General features: G+C 33.5%; 1 protein-coding gene across 2 annotated transcripts; it reads left to right on the top strand.

The window, feature by feature from the left end:
• Positions 1–11,885: 11,885 nt before the first annotated feature.
• Positions 11,886–23,183, top strand: Mlc-c (Myosin light chain cytoplasmic). Of its 2 annotated transcripts, XM_072523731.1 has the most exons (5): positions 11,886–11,979; positions 12,069–12,096; positions 17,228–17,409; positions 19,870–20,016; positions 22,775–23,183. In XM_072523731.1, the coding sequence occupies exons 1-5, from the start codon at positions 11,977–11,979 to the stop codon at positions 22,856–22,858; spliced, it is 444 nt and encodes a 147-aa protein (XP_072379832.1). In that variant the 5' UTR covers positions 11,886–11,976; the 3' UTR covers positions 22,859–23,183. The 2 variants fall into 2 exon arrangements, with proteins under 2 accessions (XP_072379832.1, XP_072379831.1); XM_072523730.1 differs by lacking the exons at positions 11,886–11,979; positions 12,069–12,096 and adding an exon at positions 12,400–12,539.
• The last annotated feature ends 1,966 nt before the right edge of the window (positions 23,184–25,149 follow it).

Here is a 25,149-nt window from a genome sequence, read left to right as displayed (position 1 = left end):
ATCTGGAGACATCGCATGCCACTCCAAACAACGAATACCTTCTGTTTCAAGATGGTCATTAATAATAATCATAAATATGATATATATAATATATATATATATATATATATATATATATATATATATATATATATTCAGGGATTCCACAGTATTTACTGCCTTCACTCGCTCAACCGTTTTCTCTCTCTGTTGTCCCATTCTCTATCGTTTAGGTCTCTCTTACTCATGACGCCGTCTACTTCGTTCCTCCAGGATTTTCGGGGTCGTCCTCTTTTCCTCCTACCTATGGGGCTCCATTCGGTTATTCTCTTTATCCATCTGCTGTCGCTCGTTCTTCTTACATGTCCATACCACTTTAGTCTTTTTTGTTCTGTATATGTTAGTATGTCTGTTTCTATTGATGTTCTTTGCTTTATTTCGTCATTACTTCTCCTATCCATTTTTGTTACTCTGCAGCATCTTCGCAGACATTCCATCTCTGTTGCTACTATCTTACTGCTATTTTTTTTGTTTATGATCAAATTTTCAGCCCCATATGTCATAATACGTCGCACTAATGTTTTATAAATATGTGTTTTTGTCTTTATATTTAAATGTCTATCCCATCATACTGAGTTAAGTTGTCGGATTGCTGTTCTTGTTTGTCCTAATCTTTGCTTAATTTCTTCCTCTGTTGTTGCCTTTTTCGTGACTATAAACCCCAAGTATTTGAATTTATTCTTTACTTTGATTGTTACGTTGTCGTCAAGCTGTAGATCTTCTATGTATTCTTCACTTGTAGATATGTAGGTACTCTGTTTTCGCGAGGTTAATATCTAGGCCAGCCTTGGTATATTCTTCTTGTAGTTTCTTCATCATGTAACTAAGGTCTTCTTCGTCCTGTGCAACCACTACTAGATCGTCTGCAAAACTTAACGTATATAGGTATTCGTTTCGTACCGGTACTCCCATGCCTTCCTTTTTTTTTTCCATGTAGTCAAGGCTTTCTCTAAGTATATTTTGAATATTGTTGAAGATGTGAAACAACCCTACAGGAGCCCTTTTGTTGTGGTGAAGTGTCCTATAATTCTTGTTCCCATTTTAATGAACACTTTATTTGCTTTATACAGAGCTTTTGTAGCTTCTATGAGTTCCGTCTGTATTTCTAATTTGTACATTGCCTCCCATAGTTCTGACCTTGGTACAGAGTCATATGCCTTTCTCAGGTCCACAAATGCCAAATGTATATCTCTATTTTTTGCTTTTTTTCTTTTCAAACAGTTTTTCCAATGTGAATATGTGGTCTATGCATGATCTTCCTGTCGTGAAGCCTGCCTGATCCTCCCCGATTTTGCCTTTTATCGCTTGCTCTATCTTTTCTCGCAGTATCTTCCCGTATATTCTTTCTATTGATGCTACTCCACTTATTCCTCTGTAGTTTTCGCATCGTTTTCTTTAATAGAATTCAGATACGGCAACATCGAAGAAATATACGAGCATATAAAGGCGAGTATAAAACAAGAAGTATTCGAAGCTCTTGGAGAGAAAGAACATATAAAAAATAAACAGCACTATTATGAAATAAATGAATAAACAAAAAGAATAATTGAAGAAAAAAAGCAATTATACAGAAAATGGCTGACTAAAAACAACGATTAAGTTTATAAAGAATATAAAGAAAAATATAGAGAAGTGAAAAAACATATAGCACAACAAAAGAATGAAGAATGGGAAAGAATCTGCTTAAATATTGAAACATACATAGGAGGTACAAGAATTTCGGAATCGTGGAAAGTACTGAGAAGATTGCAACAAAACTCAAACATAGAATAAACATCATCTGAAATTTTTCTTTGGTTTCCGTGTTTTCTACGTTTTTCATCAAGTGAAGTTTTCTCAACAATTTTTTTCTGTAATATTATTACACACTTAACTCCTACTTGATATAAGTTAACAAAAAAGGAACGGCACACGGGCACATCACAACCAGAAGTTTTAAACTTGTATTTCTAGTGATACTGTCTGCTATGGGATTTTCTATCTTTCTATACCTTTCTGGAGTCTCCCCTAATGCCATACAACCTGCTAGACGAGTGTCTTGTTCTTTTTTAACCATTATCATAAAAAGAGTCAAATAAACGCTTTTGATCTTGCGAAGTTATTTTTGCAAAACATTTTTCTACACAACACTTACAGACAACAGAAAATCCCTTACTCTGTACAGTTTTTCCCGTAAATTTTGACACATAAGTACGCCTGTCCACTCTGTCTCTTAGATTTTGCCACGTTTTCAGAAATTCACCAAAACAGAGTTGATTTAGAGGCACAAATCTTTCTAAGTTGTGCCAACACTTCACTAAAAAATTGTGGTAGCAACGTATAAAACCGTAATATCGTAGAAAAAATTGTTAGACTGACAGAGAACAACATAAAAAGTTCAATTCTGTGTTCTCCGGAAGAAATCCGGATATAAATAAATTCGGACTTTTTGGGTTTTGTACACTAAGCCTATGTTAAAATAAAGACACTTTCTAGAGCGATCTTCTTACATGTATATGTCGTGTTGGAAGATCTTTACCTCAAGAGGCTGCGAAAGAAAAGTATCGTTCGAAAATCATCGAATGAGTTAGTAAATTTTCCAAGTACTGTTAAACTTATTTAAACAAAAATTATTATGTGGCGTTGATTTTAAACTTTTTTTTTATTAAAAGAATTATCTAATACCCAAATTCTAAGAATTGTACGACTAGTAATAGAAACATTCCCAAATAGATCTTTTTTAAAAAGTTAACAAAACACGCAAATTAATATAACTGGAACAGACACTAATCTTCTCATTAATTTTGTTGAAATGTCAGAACATAAATCAAATGAATTTTAAAAATGATCTATACTTCATGCACGTCCATAAACGGTGTGTGGGTTGAAAAATGATTAATGTACTGATCAAGACAAATTAAAATACAAGGTAGTCCTAGGGAAGCAAAAACCGTGTATTATTATAAATATCGTGTAATGTACTACTGCACTAAATAAAAAAAATATCTTGTATATTTTGTATTTAATTTCGATGACTTTATTTAAGCTTAGATAACTTCACGATGGTAAAAATGTTTTACTTTTTTTAAAGATAATAAAATATTAAAAAAACTTATGTAATTTGGAATATGTTGTTAATAAATGGAATAATTTATTATTAACTCCAATTATAATTCTTCTTCTTCTTCTTCAAGTGCCATCTCCGCGGCGGAGGTCGGCAATCATCATAGCTATTCGGACTTACTGCTGCTCTGAAAAGTTCATTTGATGTACATCCGTACCACTCTCTCAGGTTGCGCAGCCATGACATTCTACGCCTCCCTATGCTTCTATTTCCTTGTATCTTTCCCTGCATAATCAGTTGGAGCAAGGTGTATTTCTCTCCACGTGTAATATGTCCGAGATATTCCAATTTTCTTGTTTTATTTGTATTTAAAATTTCTATTTCTTTATTCATCCTTCTCAGAACCTCTTTATTTGTGACGTGTTCTGACAATTATAATTCAACTCACCAAACTAGGATTGTGACTAAGAACAGGAAAGATTTAAGGACATTGACCAACTCAAAGAAGAACACAATGAATTTATGGAATGTGGGAAGCAGGCTTCGAATCGTTATTGGAAATATAAAATCCTTAAACGTAAAAGAACAAGAAATAATAAAGAACTGATAGAAACAGATTATCTCAGTGCTTTCTGTACCCTTTACGCAATGAGGTATTTTTTGACACAAATTGCTTTTTAACCAATTTGCTAAACCTTTTATATTGCAAACAATATGATATCTTTTTAGCAACACGTGGTGCTTCGAAAACAACACTTACGTGCAGTAGAGGTTTAAATTAGAAACGGTTTTTTGCTGAATGTTTGTTTTAAATTCTAAATACCTGTGATATCACGCCCTAAGTTTCTTATTTTCGACAGATATAACAGTTCTCACTCCCTGATCTGCCTATCTTATGGAATTGATATCTCAGAGAGTAGTGTTCAGTAAGACAAGAGCAGTGTTGCATTTAAATATGTCGTACGGTCGTAACAATAACAGAGGTATTTTCTGTATCTGGATGTGATTCGACTGCTGCTCGTGAAGCAGAGCGAAGGTTCTTCGCCTCCATCCTTGACCTCATGGTTACCTGTGTGTACTTGTACCACACTCCACGAGAAGTTCACCGGTGGCTCTGTAGTCACCGAAGGCTCACCAACAATTCAAAATACTTTAACAGTTCGATGGTTCTTACTTGACAGTGGATTTCTCTTACATGTAATGAATACGAGTATTCTAATTGCGGTGTACGCCTTGGATCTCACAGAGATGCCAGCTCTTCATGTTTCGACGTGTGGTCGAGCACACACCCCACGAGGTGTATAGGAATACCGTCGGAGTGGCGACTTCGACGTTGTTGCTACGCCTCACACGTTAAAATTCCGCGGAAACAATCTTATGTCTTGTAAAGACGTTGATTATTTCCGTCGAGAAGGTTTCTAACGGCGAAGCGCAACTTCAGCTCGACCACCGAGTGAGGAGTAATTTTAAGTCCACCTGGGATTTTTACTTACTCCTAACCGTCGGTGGTTCAGTGGAACACTGTGCCACTTCGGCACAATCTAAAATAGGTATAAGGCACACTGTTTTTTCTATCTCTAAGATCGATGCCTACCCAGGCAGGGAATATTCGCTCCGAGCTGATAGTTTCCATCATGAGGTGACAAGTTTACTATTAAACTTTTTTTTCACCTCGACGAAAGAATGACCAACAGTCGCTACTCCGGTTCCTATACCTTCCTGCGAATACTTCGTAGCCGATGAGACTTCGTATGTATTCACTACGAAAGCGTTCTGACTCTTCTTTAAACGAGGTCTTCTCACAAGGGTTCACTCTTGGATAATAATAATAAACGTTGAATTTTCAAGACGCACTCGGCCAACAAGGTCTAGCAGAGGCTAGTGGTGTAAGACGATTACATCCCGATCATGCAAGTAAGCAATTTAATTAAACCCAACCTGTGAGACATGTTCACCCCTAAGAATTTCGTTTGGGTGTAACAATTCATTGGAGCGAGGTGTATTAACTCGAATAAAAACAGTTTCGACTCGACAGACTCGAGTCACTCCACCGCGCTCAAATGCTCCAGACCATCCCTTTCCCCCCTATAGCACTCTGATGCGCAATAGGGGCACAACTATCAACCAAATGCTCTTCATGTGGGAGTCCTGGGTAATAGAACTCCAACATGGTTTTCTAACCGAAATCAAACTCAGGACAACGCATTGTCGCTATGATCCTGTTATCTTAATTTGGCTTATTCGCGAACTAAAAATTGCTTACTTGGGCCTTAAGTCTCCGCTCTGAGCTAGGCTCAGTATATAACTAGGTTAACTGTAGCATAAGTGGTGGTGGGCAGTATAAAGAATTATTATAGACTGTATATATTTGATTAGGTGTTAAAGTTGTTGTTAAGACTAAATATTTCAATTATTGCCTGCTTTTTTTCCCGTTCAGCAAAAAAAGTATGCAGGATTACAAAATACCTTGGAAGGTATATGTTAATACTTTTCTGGCACCCACTCACATCTTAGAGCAACTTCCACATTCTATCATTTACATTTACATCTATTCATATTTTTTTTATTACCTTGTCATTTATTTTCTTATTCTACGGTCTCTGTAGGGCATGCAAATTGGCCGAATCCTCTTTTGAGTATCAAGTAGTCACTCTTCGGCACAGTCCGCTAGCCAGCCTTCAATTTAGTTATATTTTTATATTTCAATCTGGTTACATTTTTTCTACATTTCAATTTTGGTATATTTCAAATTCATATTTTACATTTTCCTATGTTTATCATATTGATTTAATCTCTTCCTTTGTGAGGATTAGTAGTTTCTTTAGTGTATCAAGGTACACTTTACAGTTGACCCTTAGTTGTGCACGAAGCCAACCTTCCTTAATTCATTTGTTTTTTGGTACATTGATTTTGTTCACAGCTGAAGGTGTTGGAAGTTGAAATAATCTGTTTCGAGAACACAAGTGGATTTTAGAGTCTTTTGGTCTTTTTATCGTTAGTTTCGACCATCAGAAATGCCCCCGTCAATGCCGTTGTTTACGCTCTTTTACGGGATCCAGCCTAAGCATTTGTCAATACTAGTTAGCTTTTCTATATGAGGCGTGAAATCGATCCTATAACTAAGATATTATATAAGCTAATTTTGATCAGAACAGTGTTGGCTGTAAGAGAAGTCAGACATGACCCTTCTTGTTGGTAGCAAAAGTTGGTCTTTGTAGTCAGTGGTTACAAAACAGAGATCAAGGTTACATTATCTTTTCCAGATACAGAACGAAAAGTGCCTCTGTCCTTGGTGATGAATAGAAGGTGGATACCATATTCCACTAACCACTTCAAAAGGGAAGTGCCATTCTTATCATTGTCAGAATACCTTTACATTTTGAGTCAGAGTATGCACAATTTCCATGTCCCGTTTATGTGCTGTTGAGGATCGTCTATGATTTTCGGGAAGGTTAAAACCTCGTGTAGTCTCTGTGATGGATGGTATGTTTCTTATTATTGGATTATTATATCTGAAATTGGCATATTATTGCCAGGTTTATACTTAAAAGAAACTCAAACATTGTCACAAAGCCACTCTTTCTTGAGCTATATGAAGACATTCTAATAAAAATACAATAGTTTATTATTATTTTAAAGTACATATATGGATATTAAAGACTCAGAAGTATCAAATTGACACCCTGTAAAACAACCGCTCTTAATCTTAGAATATTGTCGCAAGTGTAGGCATTTTTAATGTAACCAGATTACCTTCACAGAACATTTTCTTTTAGTCTTGTATGTATTTACTTAACACGTCACTTCTTATCTCGAACGATTTCCTTATTCGCGTATAAGTACGTCTAAAATAAAAGACTGGTAATTAATCTTACAGTAAAAGTTGATTTAAAAATGGAATCATTTGTTAACCATGCAGTAGAAAAATTTTATAATAAAATTGACAAAAATACATTTAATTAGTGAATTCACTTAGGGGATTGATTGTACTTTAAGGAAATTGATGTTCAGTAATATAATCTAAACCTTAAAACTGTTTTTAATTTACATGGAATGTGAATTCCCCAAAATATGTAGGGAATATTAATTTATGGGACATGTTTTAAAAAAAATGTATCTAAAAATTGCAATTAGATTTTGATATCTGATCTAGTGGTCAGTACAACAACAAACAAATCATGGTTTGTTTTTATTGGTAGGTACAAATAAACAAATTTGAAATATTTATAAAATGTCTGTTGTCGTGTTGGATGATTCCCAAATAATCAGCTAATGATTTAATTTGTATTTCAAGTCGAAATCTGAGGTGCCATTTTGGAATGTCATACTAGATACGAAGATGTCATGCAGAGGATACGATTTCAACAAAATATACCTATTGGCCGACTTCGGAGAGAAGCTTTAGTTCCATGACCGTGGAATCTCCTGAAGATACAACGAATAGAGTAATCTGCAATAAAATTGACTTTGTCCTCATTAGAAAGAGATTTCGTAAGTGTATACTTTCTGACAAAACTTACCCTGGGGTAGATATCGGTTCAGACCATAACCCTATTTGTATCTGTAGAATAGGGAAAGCGAGTTAAGTTCCACAGCACTTAAACCACAATTGACCCATTGTACATCCTCCCAGGGAGCTGTCGTCCTTAGCTTATTGTTCATCCTGCCATATCTAGGAAGGTGGACAAGTCACCAGGAGACATCTCCCTTATGTGGGCAGATGTGGGCCAGGACTCGCCGAACGCGTACTCTCATATTAACGATAAATCCGAGCATTCACATAGGACATGCTTTCCAGTTTCTTTCTGTTTACACTTCCTGCATAGAGGTGTGTCTACTAGCCCCAGTGTATGGAGGTGTTTACTTAGTTGACAATGACCACTTAAAAAACCAACTGTCAAGCGTAGGTTTTTCCTGTTCATTCCCAAGTACTTCTTTGATGCTGACTTTTTAAGTTTACTTGGTTACTTAGTGTTATCATGGCAAGTCTACATCCTTGCCCTTTTTCCCATCTTTTCACGGTTTCCCTAGGAAGTGACATTTAACAATTTTCGAAATTGTTGTAGTTGACCAACAAAAAAAATCCGCAGGTCCTAAGAGTCTTAGGCCTGCCGCCTTCCTATTGGTCAGAAATGCGGTTGCCTTTATTCCTATGGTGTCCTTTAACCCACCTCAGGATGATGGTATTACCATCCAAAGCTTGAGTTAGTGACTCGTGATACTCCATTACTAACCCACGTGGTCCCACTTTATTCTTAGGTTCAGTGATCTGGAGTATATCCCGCATCCTGAGCCTTCTTCCATTTTGGAGCCATCGGTGTATATGCAATACGCATTTGTCACGTTTGTCTCCCTATACTGTCTTGTTTCAATTTTGTAGGGTTTATCAAAGACAAACTGGTTTAATTGAGTCGAAGCCTGTCTGTAGCAGGGGTAGCGCATTCAGCACTCCCCTCCAGAAACGAGTTCTCAATTGTCCCTTTCCTACATCAAAGTTTGCACCAGCTGAGCGCAGTCGCAGTTGGTGTTTTTTTTTTTTTTCATTTCACCTATTATATCCGCAAGCCATCCGCTGAATATGATTTAGTTTGTTAATCGCTGTTGGCTGTAGCACTTTTGATACCCAAGCAATAGCTCCGTAAGTTAGCATGAGCCTAATGACAGCAGTGTAGACTCAGGGGATCACCCTAGGCGAAAGACCCCTGGTGTATCCGACCGTTCGTCGACACTGCTCATAGGCAATATATGCTCTTTTAGCTCTACCATGTAAGTGTGAGTTCCATGTTAACTTCCTATTAAGGGTAATACCAAGGTATTTCACTTCGTTAGAAAAGTTTAGACTGTAGTTTAGAATCTGTGGGGTATTAAGCCAGTGATTTTTCTTTTTCTGATGAAGAGGACCATCTTTGTCTTCGAAGGATTTATAGATAGTGAGTGTTCCTTGCACTATGTTTCTATTAGAAAGTTCGTAGAGCAACTTGTAAACTCTCACATGGTGTGTTCTCAGACCATAGCCCCAATGACGAACCAAATTGAAGCTGCCCCTCTCATATAATACTCCTTCTTTTTGCTTTCACAAGTCTGTTTAAACTCTCTCTTTCTCTGCAAATACATATACCTCACATAATCTCCACCCATATTCCTAAATATTTTTATGAAACTCATTACTTTCTATCTCAAATTCCCACATTCTCTATCACACCATACTTTTTGCAGTTCCTAAACAAAACTTTTTGGCCTCATAATGTTCACGTCCAACCCCTGAATACGTTCCCCTATATTATTTTCAAAATTTCTTTTATATTTTTTGTCCACTTAAGTTTTGGTAGTAACGGTAAAATGTCCTCATTATGCATCTACCCCTGATCCCTCACTATCTTAAGCTCCAGGATTATTGGCTGATGATCTGAAAAGTATTTGCAACCTACTGAGAAATCCCCTGAATCTCTGCACTAATCCTCTTAAAATGTAAGGCTAATCTATTACAGAGCTACCATAAGTACCTACAAAACTAAATTCTCCCTTATGGTCTCCTAGAGTCCTGCCATTCAAAACTACCATAAATTTTCCTCACAAAGTACTATAATCCTACTTCCATGAGCATTGGATATCTTGTCCTTAGAAGTTCTTACCGGTTCAATATACCAAAGAACTTTCCTCCTTCTATCCCTATATCTAGACTAGACTCTTCCCTTATTCGTCCGCTCCGTGATGTCAATAACAACTCTTTCTAAATTAAAAAAATCTCTCTCACTATTCTCCTTAGATATACTGGTACTATATCGACATCATGAGTTAATATATATGGTCAGTTGAATTACCATTTGTCCCTCTATTTCTATATACCTAGTTTTAAATTCCGGCTTTATCTCACAGATCATTCTCTGCCCTACCAAATGTACTTGTCCTAGTGGCATGCACAACAAATATCCTAAAACTATAAAATAAATTATTATATACAGATCTAGAGACCTCCTCAACATGAGTTACACTTAATATAAATATATGAAAACTACTTACATAATTATTAAATTCTGGTGCCCTGAGTAATGTCTTAATCCCTCATCCATTCAAAATGTTTCAATAGTATCCCTAGACCCTAAGTATCTCTCCCTGTCTCCTACACTGGTACTTCCCTTAACATATGTTGCAGAGCAACTTTGTTGCTCTTCTGCTTGTTGCCTTATCTTCATATTTAAGTCTAAACTGATGCTCCAGTATTTTACTAACTTTTCAGACCCATTTTCTGTACGGCACATTAAGCCCAACTGATCATCCCAAGAATATCTTATTGACTTTACCAATAGTTTATCAAATATGAGTTTCACCATATCTCTGTTGTTTTGTTTAATGTGCAGTTCTTCATCAACGCATGAATCAAGCACAATGAGGGTAGAGCTAAAGAGATAATAAACTTATGACGCTGAACATATTGTTGTGCTGTTAGTATACCCTTTACACTGGACTAACAGAGACAAAATTAAGCATCCTACTGCCCAAACAATGCAAGGTATAACGGTATCCTCATCAGATAGACAGAGAAATAAATTTGGAAGTTTGAAAAAGTCCACATAAACTGTTACAATGGATTGATACAATGTTTAGCAAGAAAAATTGTCAATCTCTCAGGACATGAACCCTCAATATCACATCAGAAGTGAGTGTTTTATCTAAAGGTGAAAACTAATTGGCTATCATGTAAAACACAATATTAGTTGACGACATAATCGCTGTCTTCGTAAGATTCTCAGGTTCCACCACCACCTCAACTTTACGGCATTCCCAAAATTCAAAAGGAAAATGTCCTTTAAGACTATTTGTCAATGCAATTGGCTCTCCTATATACCATGTCGCAAAATAACTAGAGACGTTGCTACAGCCATCTATTGGCCAGTCTGAAACTTACGCTATAACGCTGTCTAAGGCATCCTAATTATGCCAGTCTGAAACATATATTCAATATTTATCATAGTGCTGGTTAATAAGTAATGAGAATATATTATTCAGAAGTTTCCAAAAGGGTCATCTTTGAATTAATAGGAAAGTACTACCAAATTTCAAGGTTCTAGGGCTTTGTCTTCATAAGTTATTGCACAAAATAATATCCCTTGCATCCTTAATATTTTCAATAATTAATGATAATTAATTTCAATTAATAATTTCTGAAAATATCACAAATTAAATAAATACATAATTCATTTTTATAATTAAATTATCGCCGTGTTGAGAGATTTGCGCCAAATATATGCAATTTACATTGCATTATTAATCGATTTGAAGTGACGTCGAGTAGATATTTTTCTTAGTCTAAAAATGTATGTATTTCTCAAATTTGTCTTTAGAAGTTTGCACTTAAAAACTACCCTCGATAAACAATTCAGTAGCTTTAAAAAATATATTGAAGAAAACATGTCCTACATCTGCAAACATATGAACAAATTAAACAGTTAGTAAGGCAGATGGATTTCGAATTATTGGAACCAAGATAAAAGCAAGGATTCTCAAAGATTTTTATGAGTGTATATGCTTTACCGTACCATGTATTGGTTTGAGTCAATGTGTGTCTCTTAGATTCTGACAAATATTCATATTCTAATGAGTAACTTTAAATAAAAAATAAGCTGAAGTTATGAATGTTTATAATTATTTAAAATGTAATTTCATAATCATTCAATATTATAGGTATTGTGGCTTTATCCCATATAAAAATAATATTTTTAATTATATGTGTATACAAAAATGTTTTCAAATTTATCGTAAACCCCTCGTACTCGCTAGAAAATTTTAATTTAAAGTTCCCGCTATCTCTAGCGTTAGAATGTTGAACTAGTATAAAATATGTGTAGACGTCATTTGAATTTTATTTTTGACAGTTGAGTAATCAAACTACTAATATGGTAAGAAAAAACATTTTTTTCGAAAAATTCAATACTATAATATGACAAAAAAATATTTCTATTTATAATGAGACGTGTTTTTATTTCAGGCAAATTATTCTGAAGATCAGATGGCCGGTAAGTGTAATTTAAACAAAAAACTAGGTTAAGTTGCCCCACCTTAGAGAGCAATTCCATGTTTCTTGGACAATCATTAATATTTTTATCACTAATTACTACAATTAGAGTTTATAATTTAACCCTAACAATATTTCGTATTATTATGTGTGTATATAGAGCCAAATAAAATTGAACAAAATTGGGTTCTTACCTAGTATTTATTGTTTTAAATGATTCAGAAACAAGATACAGAGAATGCAGTAGATGTCTAAAATTGGCAATGAATCATGTTCAACAATTTTTCCCATAAAAGGAATGATTTTGAAAGTTTATGTAAGGTCTTCAATTACTTCATTCTTGGCTTTATTCAGTATATATCTGCTCATTATTGTGTTACCAAGTCAACATCATCATGTACCTGTATGACATTCCCAGTAAACTTACCCTGACTTCAGTTGAAGGTGGGTCATATATTGTTTAATATTTAACCCTTTTTTAAACTGTAATTTATTTGCTTTTATAATTGATTTTAGTCGATTTTGAAGAAAAAATGCAGTGTTTAAAATGTTGTTTTCTCAATTAATACACTTTGATGTTGGTTAGATCTAAATATAGATTGTAAAAAGTATGTTTCTTCTACTCTCCACATAACTTTAAGATTTTTTATTTGCTATAATTTACTCCTTGATATCCATAACATTGTTTCCTAAAAGATAACACTTTTCCAATTTAACTTTTTTTACATCAGCTTTGAAACTTGTAAAGTTAAATTACTTAAAAAATACATTAACTGTTTTATGTACGTGAATTATATCAAAAATTTGTTCAAAACAAAGCCAGTTACTAATTTCTGTTACTAATGTTGATAATTATTTATTCCTACTTAGTATTTACACAAACTTCTATAATTTATTATTGATTTTTTGTATATGCCACATTTCACCAATAGACTAAACTGAGTCAGAGTTTTAAGTGTATACAGTTCCATATAATTTCAATTTTTATAAACATATTAATTAAATGAATATCTACCAACAGAAATACTACTTTTACTACAGACTTTAATAGGTCTTTTATCATAAGACAAGGATATTCGGGAAAATTTTGAGGACAGTAAACCATGGGATATGTAAGAATATGAATAGCTAACTTAAGAAACTTTCTGAGATAAACAGTCAATCAACTGTTATGTGAGGTAGCTAAAAAATATCTTAAAATGTCACAGTTACAGTACTATACTATAGTAGATTTTCATAATACAAAGCCAACCATATGTTTTTATTCATTTAAGAAATTGCATACATAAGCATTTCAAAACCTATTTTCTTTGACATCTGTTTTTTAAAACATCTTTTATAATAAGTTTATTGTAAGAAGAAAATGTAACCTTCTTCTTCTTCTTCACGTGCCATCTCCGCGACGGAGGTTGGCAATCATCATGGCTATTCTGATCGTTGTATGTAATCATCATTTGAAATGTAACCTACAGTGTATAAATGAATGGACACAAAATAGAAAAAAAGAATGGAATAACCACAATAATAAGCCTAATAACAAGAGATAAGTCACCATAAGGCAGAAGAAGTATCGGAGGGCCGTGCAAAATATAGTCACAACCTTCTATAGAGGTATTAATCTGCCAATGAACAAGCAGAATTGCTTATAAAGAGAAAGAAGAAGTTTATTACAGTCTGTAGAGTATTTCTCTCCAAATATATTTTTGAAATAGATACATATGTACATATATTACCTAGGCCTTCCCTTTTTACAGTTGTATTATTTTTTTACTGTTTAATACAGTAAAGGTTATATACAGTAAAGGTTATGGCATATTATCGTGCACGTTGCGTTTCCAGCACATAGCGTTTAATTTACGAAAAATATAATTTAAATGGTTTTAAATATGAACAACGCACACTGTCCGGAACATAGTGTTTCAGACACTTAACGTTTCCGTTCAGTATATTTGAAAACAATATTTTACTGATGCCGACGGCTACGTAACGAGTCGTAACCGGTTGGTAAGGATAATGTGAATTAGATGTCCATCGTTTTCCCCCCGTTGTGTATTTAGGTATTTGTTTGATTTTGATACAGAGTATTTAAAAAAATAATTTTCGAGGCTATTTTGTCATTTATGCATGTGTTTTTATTGCTTTGTGACAATTAATCACGGAAGTGATAAACAATTAGGACTTTTGTACGGAAGTGATACCTCTTCTTTTTAAAAATACTTTTTGGTTTGTTATGTATAGCTTCGTTAAATGTAGTATTTTGTTTTTAACTAAAGGTGAAATTAAATTTAAAACATATTTAAACTGAATCCTATTCATTCTAAAATATCCATAATATTTTTCATCGTCATCAATTAATTCTCTGTATAAAGTCCAGTATTCACATTCCTTCTTCCTTTCTCTTAGCATTGGATGTACTTCAAACCTTCTTTTTTACACAGTTTTTCATTCTTCATCGTTAAGTAGAAGAGCAATTGTACATAATTTTTGTCGAGAAAAGCGAGATCATATCTTCACTGAACCAAACTGAAACATTCTATGCTTTGCTGGAGTGAAAACGCTACATGCACGATAATATGCCACGACCTTAACACTGGATCAGCCTGATATTGATTTTTTTGTGCATCAAGTAAAACAATCACATAGTGTTGATAAAAGTGATTAATTGAATAAAATTGCACTATTCAATAGTGCTAGTATATTTAGTTTCAAATTAATCTTTTGACCCTTTCGCTGAGTAAAGCACACTTACCCTCAAGTTCCTTTGTAAAATGTATATGGTGCTCTTGAGCTTCCTATGTATATTGTGATCTGTCCAATATTTAAAAGATGCTGCAATTTCAGGAGATAAGGGAAACTTCATCCACATTTTGTTAAAGATAACTTCTGTTCATAGATACCATTGAGGCACTGTGACTTACACAATTAGTTTGGAAAAGTGTTGTTGTTGTTTCAAGTATGTTCAGTGTGGAGTGTGATTATAATTTAAATTGTTTGCAAGTAAAAAATAAAAAAAATTTGACTGTTGAAGTGATACAGATTTTATATAATTCAGATTCTGATGATGACTATGAGGATGAATATGATGTAGATGAAAGTAAGCCAATAAATGTAATCATAAATGTGTGGTTTGAAATTAATAAGTATAGTTTGAATTGAAAATGTTTTGGAAAGTGGCCCTTCAGGAAGTGAGACTGAGGATGTACAGAAAGAGTTAAATAATACAGTTCTAGATAACCCTGACTTACAGACTACAGAAAATGAATGGACCGAAACAACTAGACATATGAGACAAATTTCGTTTACAAAGTTAGACAGATTTTTAGTCAATAGTCTTGGTGATAGTGTGTACAATTGATTTAGGCTGTTGGTTGATAAATATATGTATACTAACTAACAATTAGGCAATTGAAGCCCTTGTACCAGCAGAGGATGTGATAGTGCAAGGATACATCTATGGAAGGAATTGACAACATCGGAATTGCTAATATTTATTGGATTAACCTTCTTTACAGGAACCGCACAATTGCCGAAAGATTCAAAACTACTGGAAGAAGAAAAGATTATTCTAAACTTGTTTTTCCACATACATGAGTAGGGACTACTATTTGCTTATAAGGAGATGCCTTCATTTTACCAAAAATGAAAATGAACCATGTCCAGTAGATCAACTTTATACAATAAGTCCCTTCCTAGATCATTTTAATAATAAAATAAAGACAGTGTACTATCCAGGAAAGTATTTATCTCTCGATTATGATTTTGTGGAAAGGAAAACAATTATTCAAGAAATATCTCGCTAAGGAAAGACAATAATATAGAGTAAAACTTTATATACTGACTGAAGCTGATTCAACAATTTTAGATGCCCATATACTACATTAACAAATAAATTACTGTTGAAAAAATAGAATACCAATATAATTTATATATACTCTAGCAGAAAAAGTTGTGGAAAAATCAGCAGAAATTTTAGAATGAAAAATCTATGTTACTGTAAACATCTGTTGTTTTTTTAACTTTCATCTTGAAAAATCTATTATGTGTATGACACACGATTAATAATAATATAAAATTATTCGAAAAAAAAAAAATGTGGTTACCCAATTAGTAAAAATAAATTTCAGTACATAAAAGCGATAATTCGCAAAAAAAGTTGTAAAATCATTGTTTAACAATTTGTTAAAAAATTATATCAATATTTACACATAATATTTCGTCATCATTCTCTTGGGCTAAATTTCCTGCCTAAGCAAAGATGACCTCAAGTCCCCTACTTCTAATTCTAGGAACTAGCAGATCAGTAATTCTTCATATTAGTGATTAGCATCTCAACATTGAACATGCCTTAACCATCTTAACCTATGCTCTCTCTGTTTAGCATCAAATGGTGCTCCCCATAGACTTCTCCTAATATACCCATTAATTGTATCTCACACCACTCATCCGTCTAAGCATTCTCATTTCTGCCACATGCATTCATTGTTCCTTATTCTTTTTAACTGTCCAACATTTAGCTCTGTACTATATCTGTAGTTCTATCATCCATTTTTTGACATAGGCCTCTCTCAACTTCTGTCTATTTCTATTCTGAGCAACATACTTCCAATATATTCTGGCTATTTTTTTGATGTCATCTACTCATCTTATCTGTGGTCGTCTACCTTAGTAAGTAATGTTGTATTGTGGAGTTCGAACATTGGTCTTTTTGTCAAGCAGTATGGTCTGTAAAGTAATTTATATGACAAAGAATTTTCGAAGTAGGAGTGTTATTCATAATAGATAAAATGACATTAATTAAATTGTAATTGGGGAATCAGATTCTGAGTTAATAAAATAAATAATATCCATATAACATGACGTAATATATGTTTTAATTGAATACTGATGAGTAATAATTTTTATTAGATAAGACTATTTGAGACATTCGTTAATAAACATATGTATTGACAAAAAATTAGCGAAGCCAACCACGCATAGAGATAAAGGCAAAGAAAATGATAATGATATCACATGTTAAGTTGGTCATTAGCTAAGAGAAGTATTATAAAACTCTAAATTCCAGTATTTGCCATATAGAAAAAATTAAATCTTTAACTTTCAAAATATGAGATTGAAGTGTTTTTCTTTTTCAGAATTCCAAGAGGCCTTCCAACTATTCGACAATCGGGGAGATGGAAAAATTCATGTTGCCCAAATTGGTGATGCTTTAAGAGCTTTAGGACAGAATCCCACAGAATCTGATGTAAAGAAATACACCCAACAACACAAACCAGATGAGCGAGTCTCATTTGAAGTCTTCCTTCCCATTTATCAGGTATGTTTAACAATTATCACCCCTTATTTTAGAATTGTAGAATTTGTACGCCGACGACACCGATAATAACAGACAACGAACATGATATGCAGTTGATGTTAAATAAAATAAACACTGTAGGAAAAATATATGGCTTGAAGATAAATGCTGGAAAAAATAAATACATGGCAATAAGAAAAAAGGCACTTTTAAGAATACAACTGCAAGTAGACAATGCTCCAATCGATCAATTGAAAGCATTTAAATACTTGGGAATGATGATGAATGACCAATGGGATCCTCAACAAGAAATAAAAGGCCGTACCGAACAAGCAAGACAAGCTTTTATCAAATTTAAACCGCCACTATGTAACCGCAATCTTTCCTTCAATCTCTACTACAGAATGGTTAAATGCTATGTATGATCCATATTGTTATCCGGCATGGAAACATGGACGTTAAGAATACCTTTCATTAATAAGTTGGAGGCCTTCGAAATGTGGACGTTGCGAAGAATGTTCCACATACCATGGACAGATAGGGTGAGAAACAAGGAAGTCTTAAGAAAGACAAATACTGAGAGAGAACTACTGAATTTGATCAAGGTACGGAAAATTGGATACCTCGGCCATATCCTGAGAGGAAAAAAATATGCAATCCCTCGACTAATCATTCAGGGAAAGATTGAAGGCAAGAGAGGAGTAGGTCGCAAACAAATGTCGTGGCTACGGAACATAAAGAACTGGACAGGCATAAATAACACTGGCGATCTTTTGCATGCCGCAAAAGACAGACGTCTGGCCTTAAGATAATTCGCCAATGCACTATAGGTGCACGGCACTATAAGAAGAAGAAGAAGAATTTGTAATATTTATTTTTTGTTCTTTTAGTTTTATAACGTTTGCATATTCTATCATTTTTAATGGTTTTCTTTTCTGTGATCTCATATAACGATATTGTATTTATTTTCTCGTTTCTATTGCCCAGAGTGCAATTCTATCGAAAGTTTTTTTCAAAATGTGTTGTTAAAATCGTATTAATGTACTCCTTATCATGTTTTTCTATCTCATTGTGTAATTGCAAGTGGTACATCTCGTTAGCCCTCATTTTGTTTTTATTTTTGAGCTATGATTTAATTAGCACCTGTTTTTTTTATTTTTATAAATTCTTCTGTTCATTTCTAATGTGTTGGCAATAATAGTTATTTTTAAGTTCATTATTTTCTGCAGCAAAATGTTATTACAACCTCATTTCAAATGTAATTAGTTGAATGTTTATAAATATCAATTTAAATAACATTTAGTTAATTATAACATTAAGAAAGCTTTCTGTATTATTATTTTCAAAATAAATATCGTTTAGTAAGCATTTACACATAAATAATTGTTGAATATTGGTTAAAAGTTCCATAAATATATTTACATTTTAAATCTTATCGAAATATTTGGTAATTTTAAATTCTTTTTTGTAAAGTGAATCATTAAAAATACGTTGCTGGGGTAGATAAGGATATTATCTATTCAAGAAAATATATTATATTTTGTATGTATGCATTAGAACTGTTCATCGTATATAAATAATAATATAATATAAAATTCATAACAAACCTAAATTTAGATACACAAAAAGTGTTTGTTTTTTCTATCCAAAAAAATTAGTGCTAACTCTTGTATAAGAAAAAGTTTAAAGAAAATTGATTTTTGATTTTCTGAAGTCTTGTTACATTAGCATTGGAAACCACGTTTAAAAAACTGTGCCGTAAAGCTAGGATGTCAATATAAATCGAAAGAATTAGGACAGTCAGGCGTTCAGAGTTCTGCATTCTTTTAATATGAGCTTAAAACTACCTCATAATATGGCAATGTAATGCAATTATTCTTTAGTAATACTGATTCATTGCTGTCTTGCCAGTCCCATTACATTGGTGCAATTCAAGGTGACTAGAAATCACATTTAGTTTAGTTTGTAAAATATTTATAATAAAAGTGATTAATTTTTACATAAAAGGTAAAGAAATACAAAAAAAATCGAAGATGCTTTAAAACTTTATTCACAGAGAGACAAAGAGCGCGTGAACTATGTGTTTATATCATCCTCTCTTTGTCATATCAGGCGGTGAAAGGAAAAGTGGTGTAAGTCATCTGAGCATCATTTTGAGATACAAAAGGTTTTATTAGAAATGTTGTAATTAAATCTTCGTAACATTTATAAACGTGCTTGAGGTATTTTTTATTTATTAAGAAATATGTAACTCTACTAACATTTTTGTACAAATAAAACTATGTTAAGGGTAGTTTGTAAGAGGTGAAATGACACACCACTTTTCCTTTAAGGAAAATAGAACATGAATCACGACCGGCTTAAACGAGTTTTGGGAAATTTAAGTTAGTATTGAAAATGCTTAATAATTATGTTTATATTATACTGAAATAACATCAGCACACATGGATATAAAAAATTTACATATTATTTTGTTAACAGCAAATTTCGAAAACCCGGAGCGCTGACACCGCTGAGGACTTTATCGAAGGGTTACGTCATTTTGATAAAGACGGAAATGGTTACATCAGTTCCGCGGAACTTCGACATCTTCTGACATCACTAGGTGAAAAACTTGGCGATGATGAGGTAAGTTTATCATTATTATTTATTTTTTGAGTAATAATTGAAGTTATGTGCATTTTATATTTGCTAAGAGTACTTATTAGTCAGTGGCGGCTCGTACATAAGTATTGAAGAGCTGCAAAATTAGCAAAATTATTTCAAAAATAAATAACAAAATACTAAGTTTTTTAATGGCATAGATTAGGTGTCAATTAGCCAGTCACAAAATGACTAATACATCAAACAAAAATTTAATGAACGTAAAGTCCATAAAATAGCTATTAGGAAGAGTTGAATAATATAAAAATTAAGATAAAAGTTAAATATAGCTTCTTTTCAACATCATCGGTGTCTTCAAAAAAACGATATACATAATATAATAAAAAATACTTTTCTTTGTTGTGTTTGTTTTGTTTTTTTTTATTTATTTTTTTTTACAAAACACCAAAGTAAAAATGCGAATATTTCTTGGTTGACGAAACCAAATTTCAGATTTTTTGCTTTAATCTGTGCCTTCTATAAATTGCAGGGCAAAACAGATGATGAAAAAGATGTAAAAAGAGACATTTTTTATTTATTTATATTTATAACCTCCTGGACAAAATTAACGCACTACTTTAATTAATCTAAATATTAAGAATATGAACACAAAATAAAACTAAGTTACATTGAAATAATAACACCTACAAATAAGTCCAACATGACTTTATCATGACCTTAATTTGCCTTATTGTTTTTTTTTTTAATTTGTTTTTGTCGGAAATGCGTAAATAAGCTAGCATAACTCCAAATTGCAAAAAGAAAAAAAAAACAGTAAAGTAACACAATAAAATGCATCTGGGACAACACTAATACCGTGTAGGCCATCCTCTACTTCTTATGACTGAATTTATGCGTCGAGGCATGCTTGATATCAAATGTTCAACAAAAGCTTGCGGAATATTCTCCCCATTCTTCAATAACAGCCTCAATGAGACGGTTGTAATTGGCAATAGGCGGTCTACGACTTCGAATCTTTTTTTGAGATATTTCCATAGATGCTCTATAGGATTCATGTCCGGACTGTTAGGTGGCCACTCTAATAATGGAATATGAACATCATTTAGGTAGTCAATAACCTGTCGAGCCACATGAGGACGAGCGTTGTCTTGCATGAATAAAAAATTAGGTCCAAGAAACGGAGCAAAAGGCATTACATGTTCGACAATAATGTTGTCTAAGTAATATTGGGCATTCATAGACCTCGTACGTATGGGGACCAACTCCGTACGAGCTTCAAAACAAATTTTCCTCCAAAACATTTTAGAGCCACCACCAAAAGGTACTTTAGGAGAGATATTGCAGCTGGCAAACCTTTCTCCTCGCCTTCGCCAGACACGCTCACGACCATCTGGAGCTTTTAGGCTTACTCTAGTCTCATGGAGAAATCGATGGTCAAATTTTGATGCAATCTTGCAAAATTCAATCTCTGAATCCTGTGTTCTCTGGTAAGCAAGGGTTTTTTGGCCGGTTTCCTGTTGCTCAATTCTGCTTCATGTAAACGTCTTCTAACTGTTCGAGACGATATCGCGACATTTCGGACATCTGCTAGTTCATTTTTTAGCAAATTGCTGGTGACTCTCCTATCTGAGACAAGTTTTCTCAAAAAACGATCATCTATTTGATTAGAGCAACGTTTTCGCCCTTGCCCCGTTCTTCGATGGTACGACCCTGTTTTATTAAATCGCCTCACCTTGCGACTGATGCTAGAATGATGTGTTCCTAACAAACCTGCAACGTATCGCATTGAATATCCTTCATCTAAGAGAGTCGATGCTTGCACTGCCTCCTCCATTGACAAATTTCTTTGGCGTTCATTTTTTTTTATTTGATTTTTATGCAAATAAACTTCCAAACATGCATGTGATTTAAAATATCACAATAAAAAGCTTGTTTCTCACAAGCTTCTTCTTCTTCTTCTAATGGCGCTACAACCCTTTGTGAGTCTTGGCCTGCTTAACAATGTTCTTCCATTCTGCCCTGTCGGATACTTTACTACGAAGCTTGTTTCTCAAAAGCACTTTGCTTTAATCGGCACTTTTTATGAAAAGTTTAACTCACTTTTAGTCTAAAACGAAGTTTAATACAAATTATTGTCAAAACAAAACTATTATTAGCTTACATAACAACTGTCACTGTCAAACAAGGTCCATAGGCAACTTGTCGTACAGTAAATTATCAATAAATAAAGATTGAGTGGTGCGTTAATTTTGTCCAGGAGTTTATATATTAACAAGACGGTGAGGTCCTCAGAGTTCCACAGCAAACTCTTGTGCAGCTATCTACTCAATCCCATAGCTGCTGTGCTTTGGACTGTCGTCAAGTTGCTCACCACATTTTTTTATATATTTTTTTGATAGTTGTCAGTACAAGACTATTTTGATACTTGACAGAGACTTTACAAATGCGTTATAAATTCTCTCATTTTATATTAGCTGAAATATATAATACCACATTGGACGGGTTTAAATTATGAAGAACTAATAGACACAACAGAGAATAGAGGAAAATTTGCTGAAATAAGCGTCAACATTCATTAATTGAATAGGGCAATGTAAGAAGAAAAGAGTTCAGAACAACTTATTTTTTTATCATTAACTGATGAGATTGTCTTATCCATAATATTCAAAAAATAGTCGTGGAAATATTTGAAATTATTCTCATTAGTTTTAAAATGATGCATCATAATATTTTCCATCCCTTTTAGGCTATTATTCGTTCTAATGTTTTGTTTTTTTTTTAGGTTGAACAGTTGCTTATGGGCCACGAGGACTCACACGGAAATGTAAATTATGAAGATTTTGTCAAAGCGATTATGTCAGGTTAAAATAAATACTGCAGCTGTCATCCACATTTTATAAATTATATAAATTTAATTTAAAATATCGCATTTAATCATTTTTTATAAATTTTTGTATAAGCAACTCCATTCCAATTTTATACCCTCTTACTAAAATCGGTTTGACAACTTAACGCATTATTTTATAGTCATTATTCCTTAAGTTAATAAAATATTTACAATTTCACGGCATTTTTGAAAATGTCAGGTGTATAGACTGAAAACTTTTCAGTGTTGACCGTTTTGGTCGTATTATTGTTTTTACAGTTATAAGTATTATTTGGTATAGAATAATAAAAATTACTTCCTTATATGTGTGTTATTTTAGCTAACTCTACATATCCCAGTTAAGTTTATACTTAATGTGTACATCCAAATGAACTACATATGTTTTGGTTTGGAGGTACGTCTGTGATATAATTCTAGTATACATTTAGGATGTCCTTCATTCCTGTTTATGAGGAGGTAACATGCAAACAGCCGTAAGTCGCACAATAATCAAAGTTGAGTTACATGTGCTAATGCATTGTTCTGTTGTAGCCAAAAGGGTTTATTTGATCTGATTCATGCAAAAAATATTACCAATGATAAAAGCATATTAAAATCCACCTTTACATGCAAAACAACTTATTTCCACTATACTGGTCCATGCTAACCAGCTTATTTCCAACCAACCAATAGGAGCTCTGCAACTGCCATTCAACTGACCTAGTGAGTCTTACAAATTTGGGGTTATGTAAGGGTTTATTGTCAACGTATTTAAAAATAATTATTAATTACTTTATTATTTAAAAATATGATGGAAGTGTAAAAACAGAAGAGTTACAAGAGGAAAAATGAACAAATTGCCAGGTATGCAGCTCCTAATAGAGCCCTAGTTTTTGTACCGTTTAAGCACAACAATAAACGTTTTAGGTGCGTAAAAATAAGGTCCATTTACATCAACGCTTTCAAAGAAGAGTTATATAAAGCTTCAGACACGAAAACCAACTGTCTCTGGTGCTAAAACTTCTGTATATTTAAAGCTTTTTCGTACTGTTATTGGTATTCGAGAAACTACAATAAAAACATAGCCAAAAAAGTGCATTTTGGGTTTGTTGTTGAAGGGAAAAGAAGAGGTGACTTTACTAAAAATAAGAGCTATCTGAAGAAGGAAAGTGTTGAAAGTATATGAAAGCTCAGAGAAACTGAATCACATTACAGAAGATAGGAGTGCAAAAGATTATATCTAAGTAGTAAGTTAAGTATTAGTAAACTAAGTAACCTGCCTCTGATGATTACAGTATGTGCTGGCTTCTCAAAGAACAAATTAAAAGTGCATCAGCACAGTCTGCTGAAAAGGCACGGTACTTAATGGTTGAAAAGCGGATTCATTCAAAAAGAGCAAAGGCATTTTATAAGTACATGGAAATGGATGTTTCTCATTCTGTTAGCCTTTGCTCTGATCTTCAACAAATTCAGTCACAACCGAAAAGTCCATTTCAAGAAGCTTATTACGCAAGACAAATTTGGTTTTATAACTTTTGTATTACCGATCTAAAAACTCAAAACCACATTCTACACTTGGACAGAGAAAGCAGGCAGGAAAAGGCAGTGTGTAAATATCATCGGCTGTAAATAATTGATGGATTCGACCGTTACTTGATGAAAATTCATTTTATGTAACAATAAAACACTGAAAACTTTGTTTTCAGAAACTTACAAAAAATTTATTATAAACTCTTATCACGACAGCTGTTTCGGCTGCTTGCCTTTCTCAACTAATTGTAGTTGGACATATCAAGGCAAACCGAATAAGATGGGCAGGTCACGTGGTACGATCAGAGGATGACAGAGTGTTAAAAACAGTGTTTTTTGAAAGACCAGATGGTAGAAGATCAGTAGGCCGACCGAGAAAAAGATGGAAGGATGATGTTGAAGCCGATTTATCTAGAATTGGGGTACAACAATGGGAAATAGAAGAGCAAGATCGTAGAGGATGGAGAGCGATAATGGATGCGGCTAAGACTCACCCCGAGGTGTAAAGCCAGTGAAGAAGATATATAAACCTTTCAGTTTTTGCCTCTATTTCCATTATTATATCTATTATACAGTCTTATTTACTATATTATGTTCATTCCCCAGATAAGCTTGAGGTCACACTGATCGGTGAGTGTCATGTCGTTGCAGCTTGTCGTTGGTTCAAAATTAATTTTAACTAAATTAAATTAATTTCTAATCAATGACAAGCTGCGACGACAGCACACCCACCGATGAGTGCGACCTCGAATTTATCTTGG

Source organism: Diabrotica undecimpunctata, chromosome 2, assembly GCF_040954645.1.
Source record: "Diabrotica undecimpunctata isolate CICGRU chromosome 2, icDiaUnde3, whole genome shotgun sequence".
Lineage (NCBI taxonomy): Eukaryota > Metazoa > Arthropoda > Insecta > Coleoptera > Chrysomelidae > Diabrotica > Diabrotica undecimpunctata.
The sequence above is the reverse complement of the archived record's forward strand: the minus strand, read 5'-3'. Positions and strand labels throughout refer to the sequence as shown.

What these genes read in the sequence shown, in the direction of transcription:
- Mlc-c (XM_072523730.1), top strand. Translation starts at nt 12,491, where the DNA reads ATGTACCTGTATGACATTCCCAGTAAACTTACCCTGACTTCAGTTGAA. An exon ending in TACCCTGACTTCAGTTGAAG is followed by an intron (nt 12,540 to 17,227) that starts GTGGGTCATATA and finishes TTTCTTTTTCAG; the next exon opens with AATTCCAAGAGGCCTTCCAA. An exon ending in TCTTCCTTCCCATTTATCAG is followed by an intron (nt 17,410 to 19,869) that starts GTATGTTTAACA and finishes TTTTGTTAACAG; the next exon opens with CAAATTTCGAAAACCCGGAG.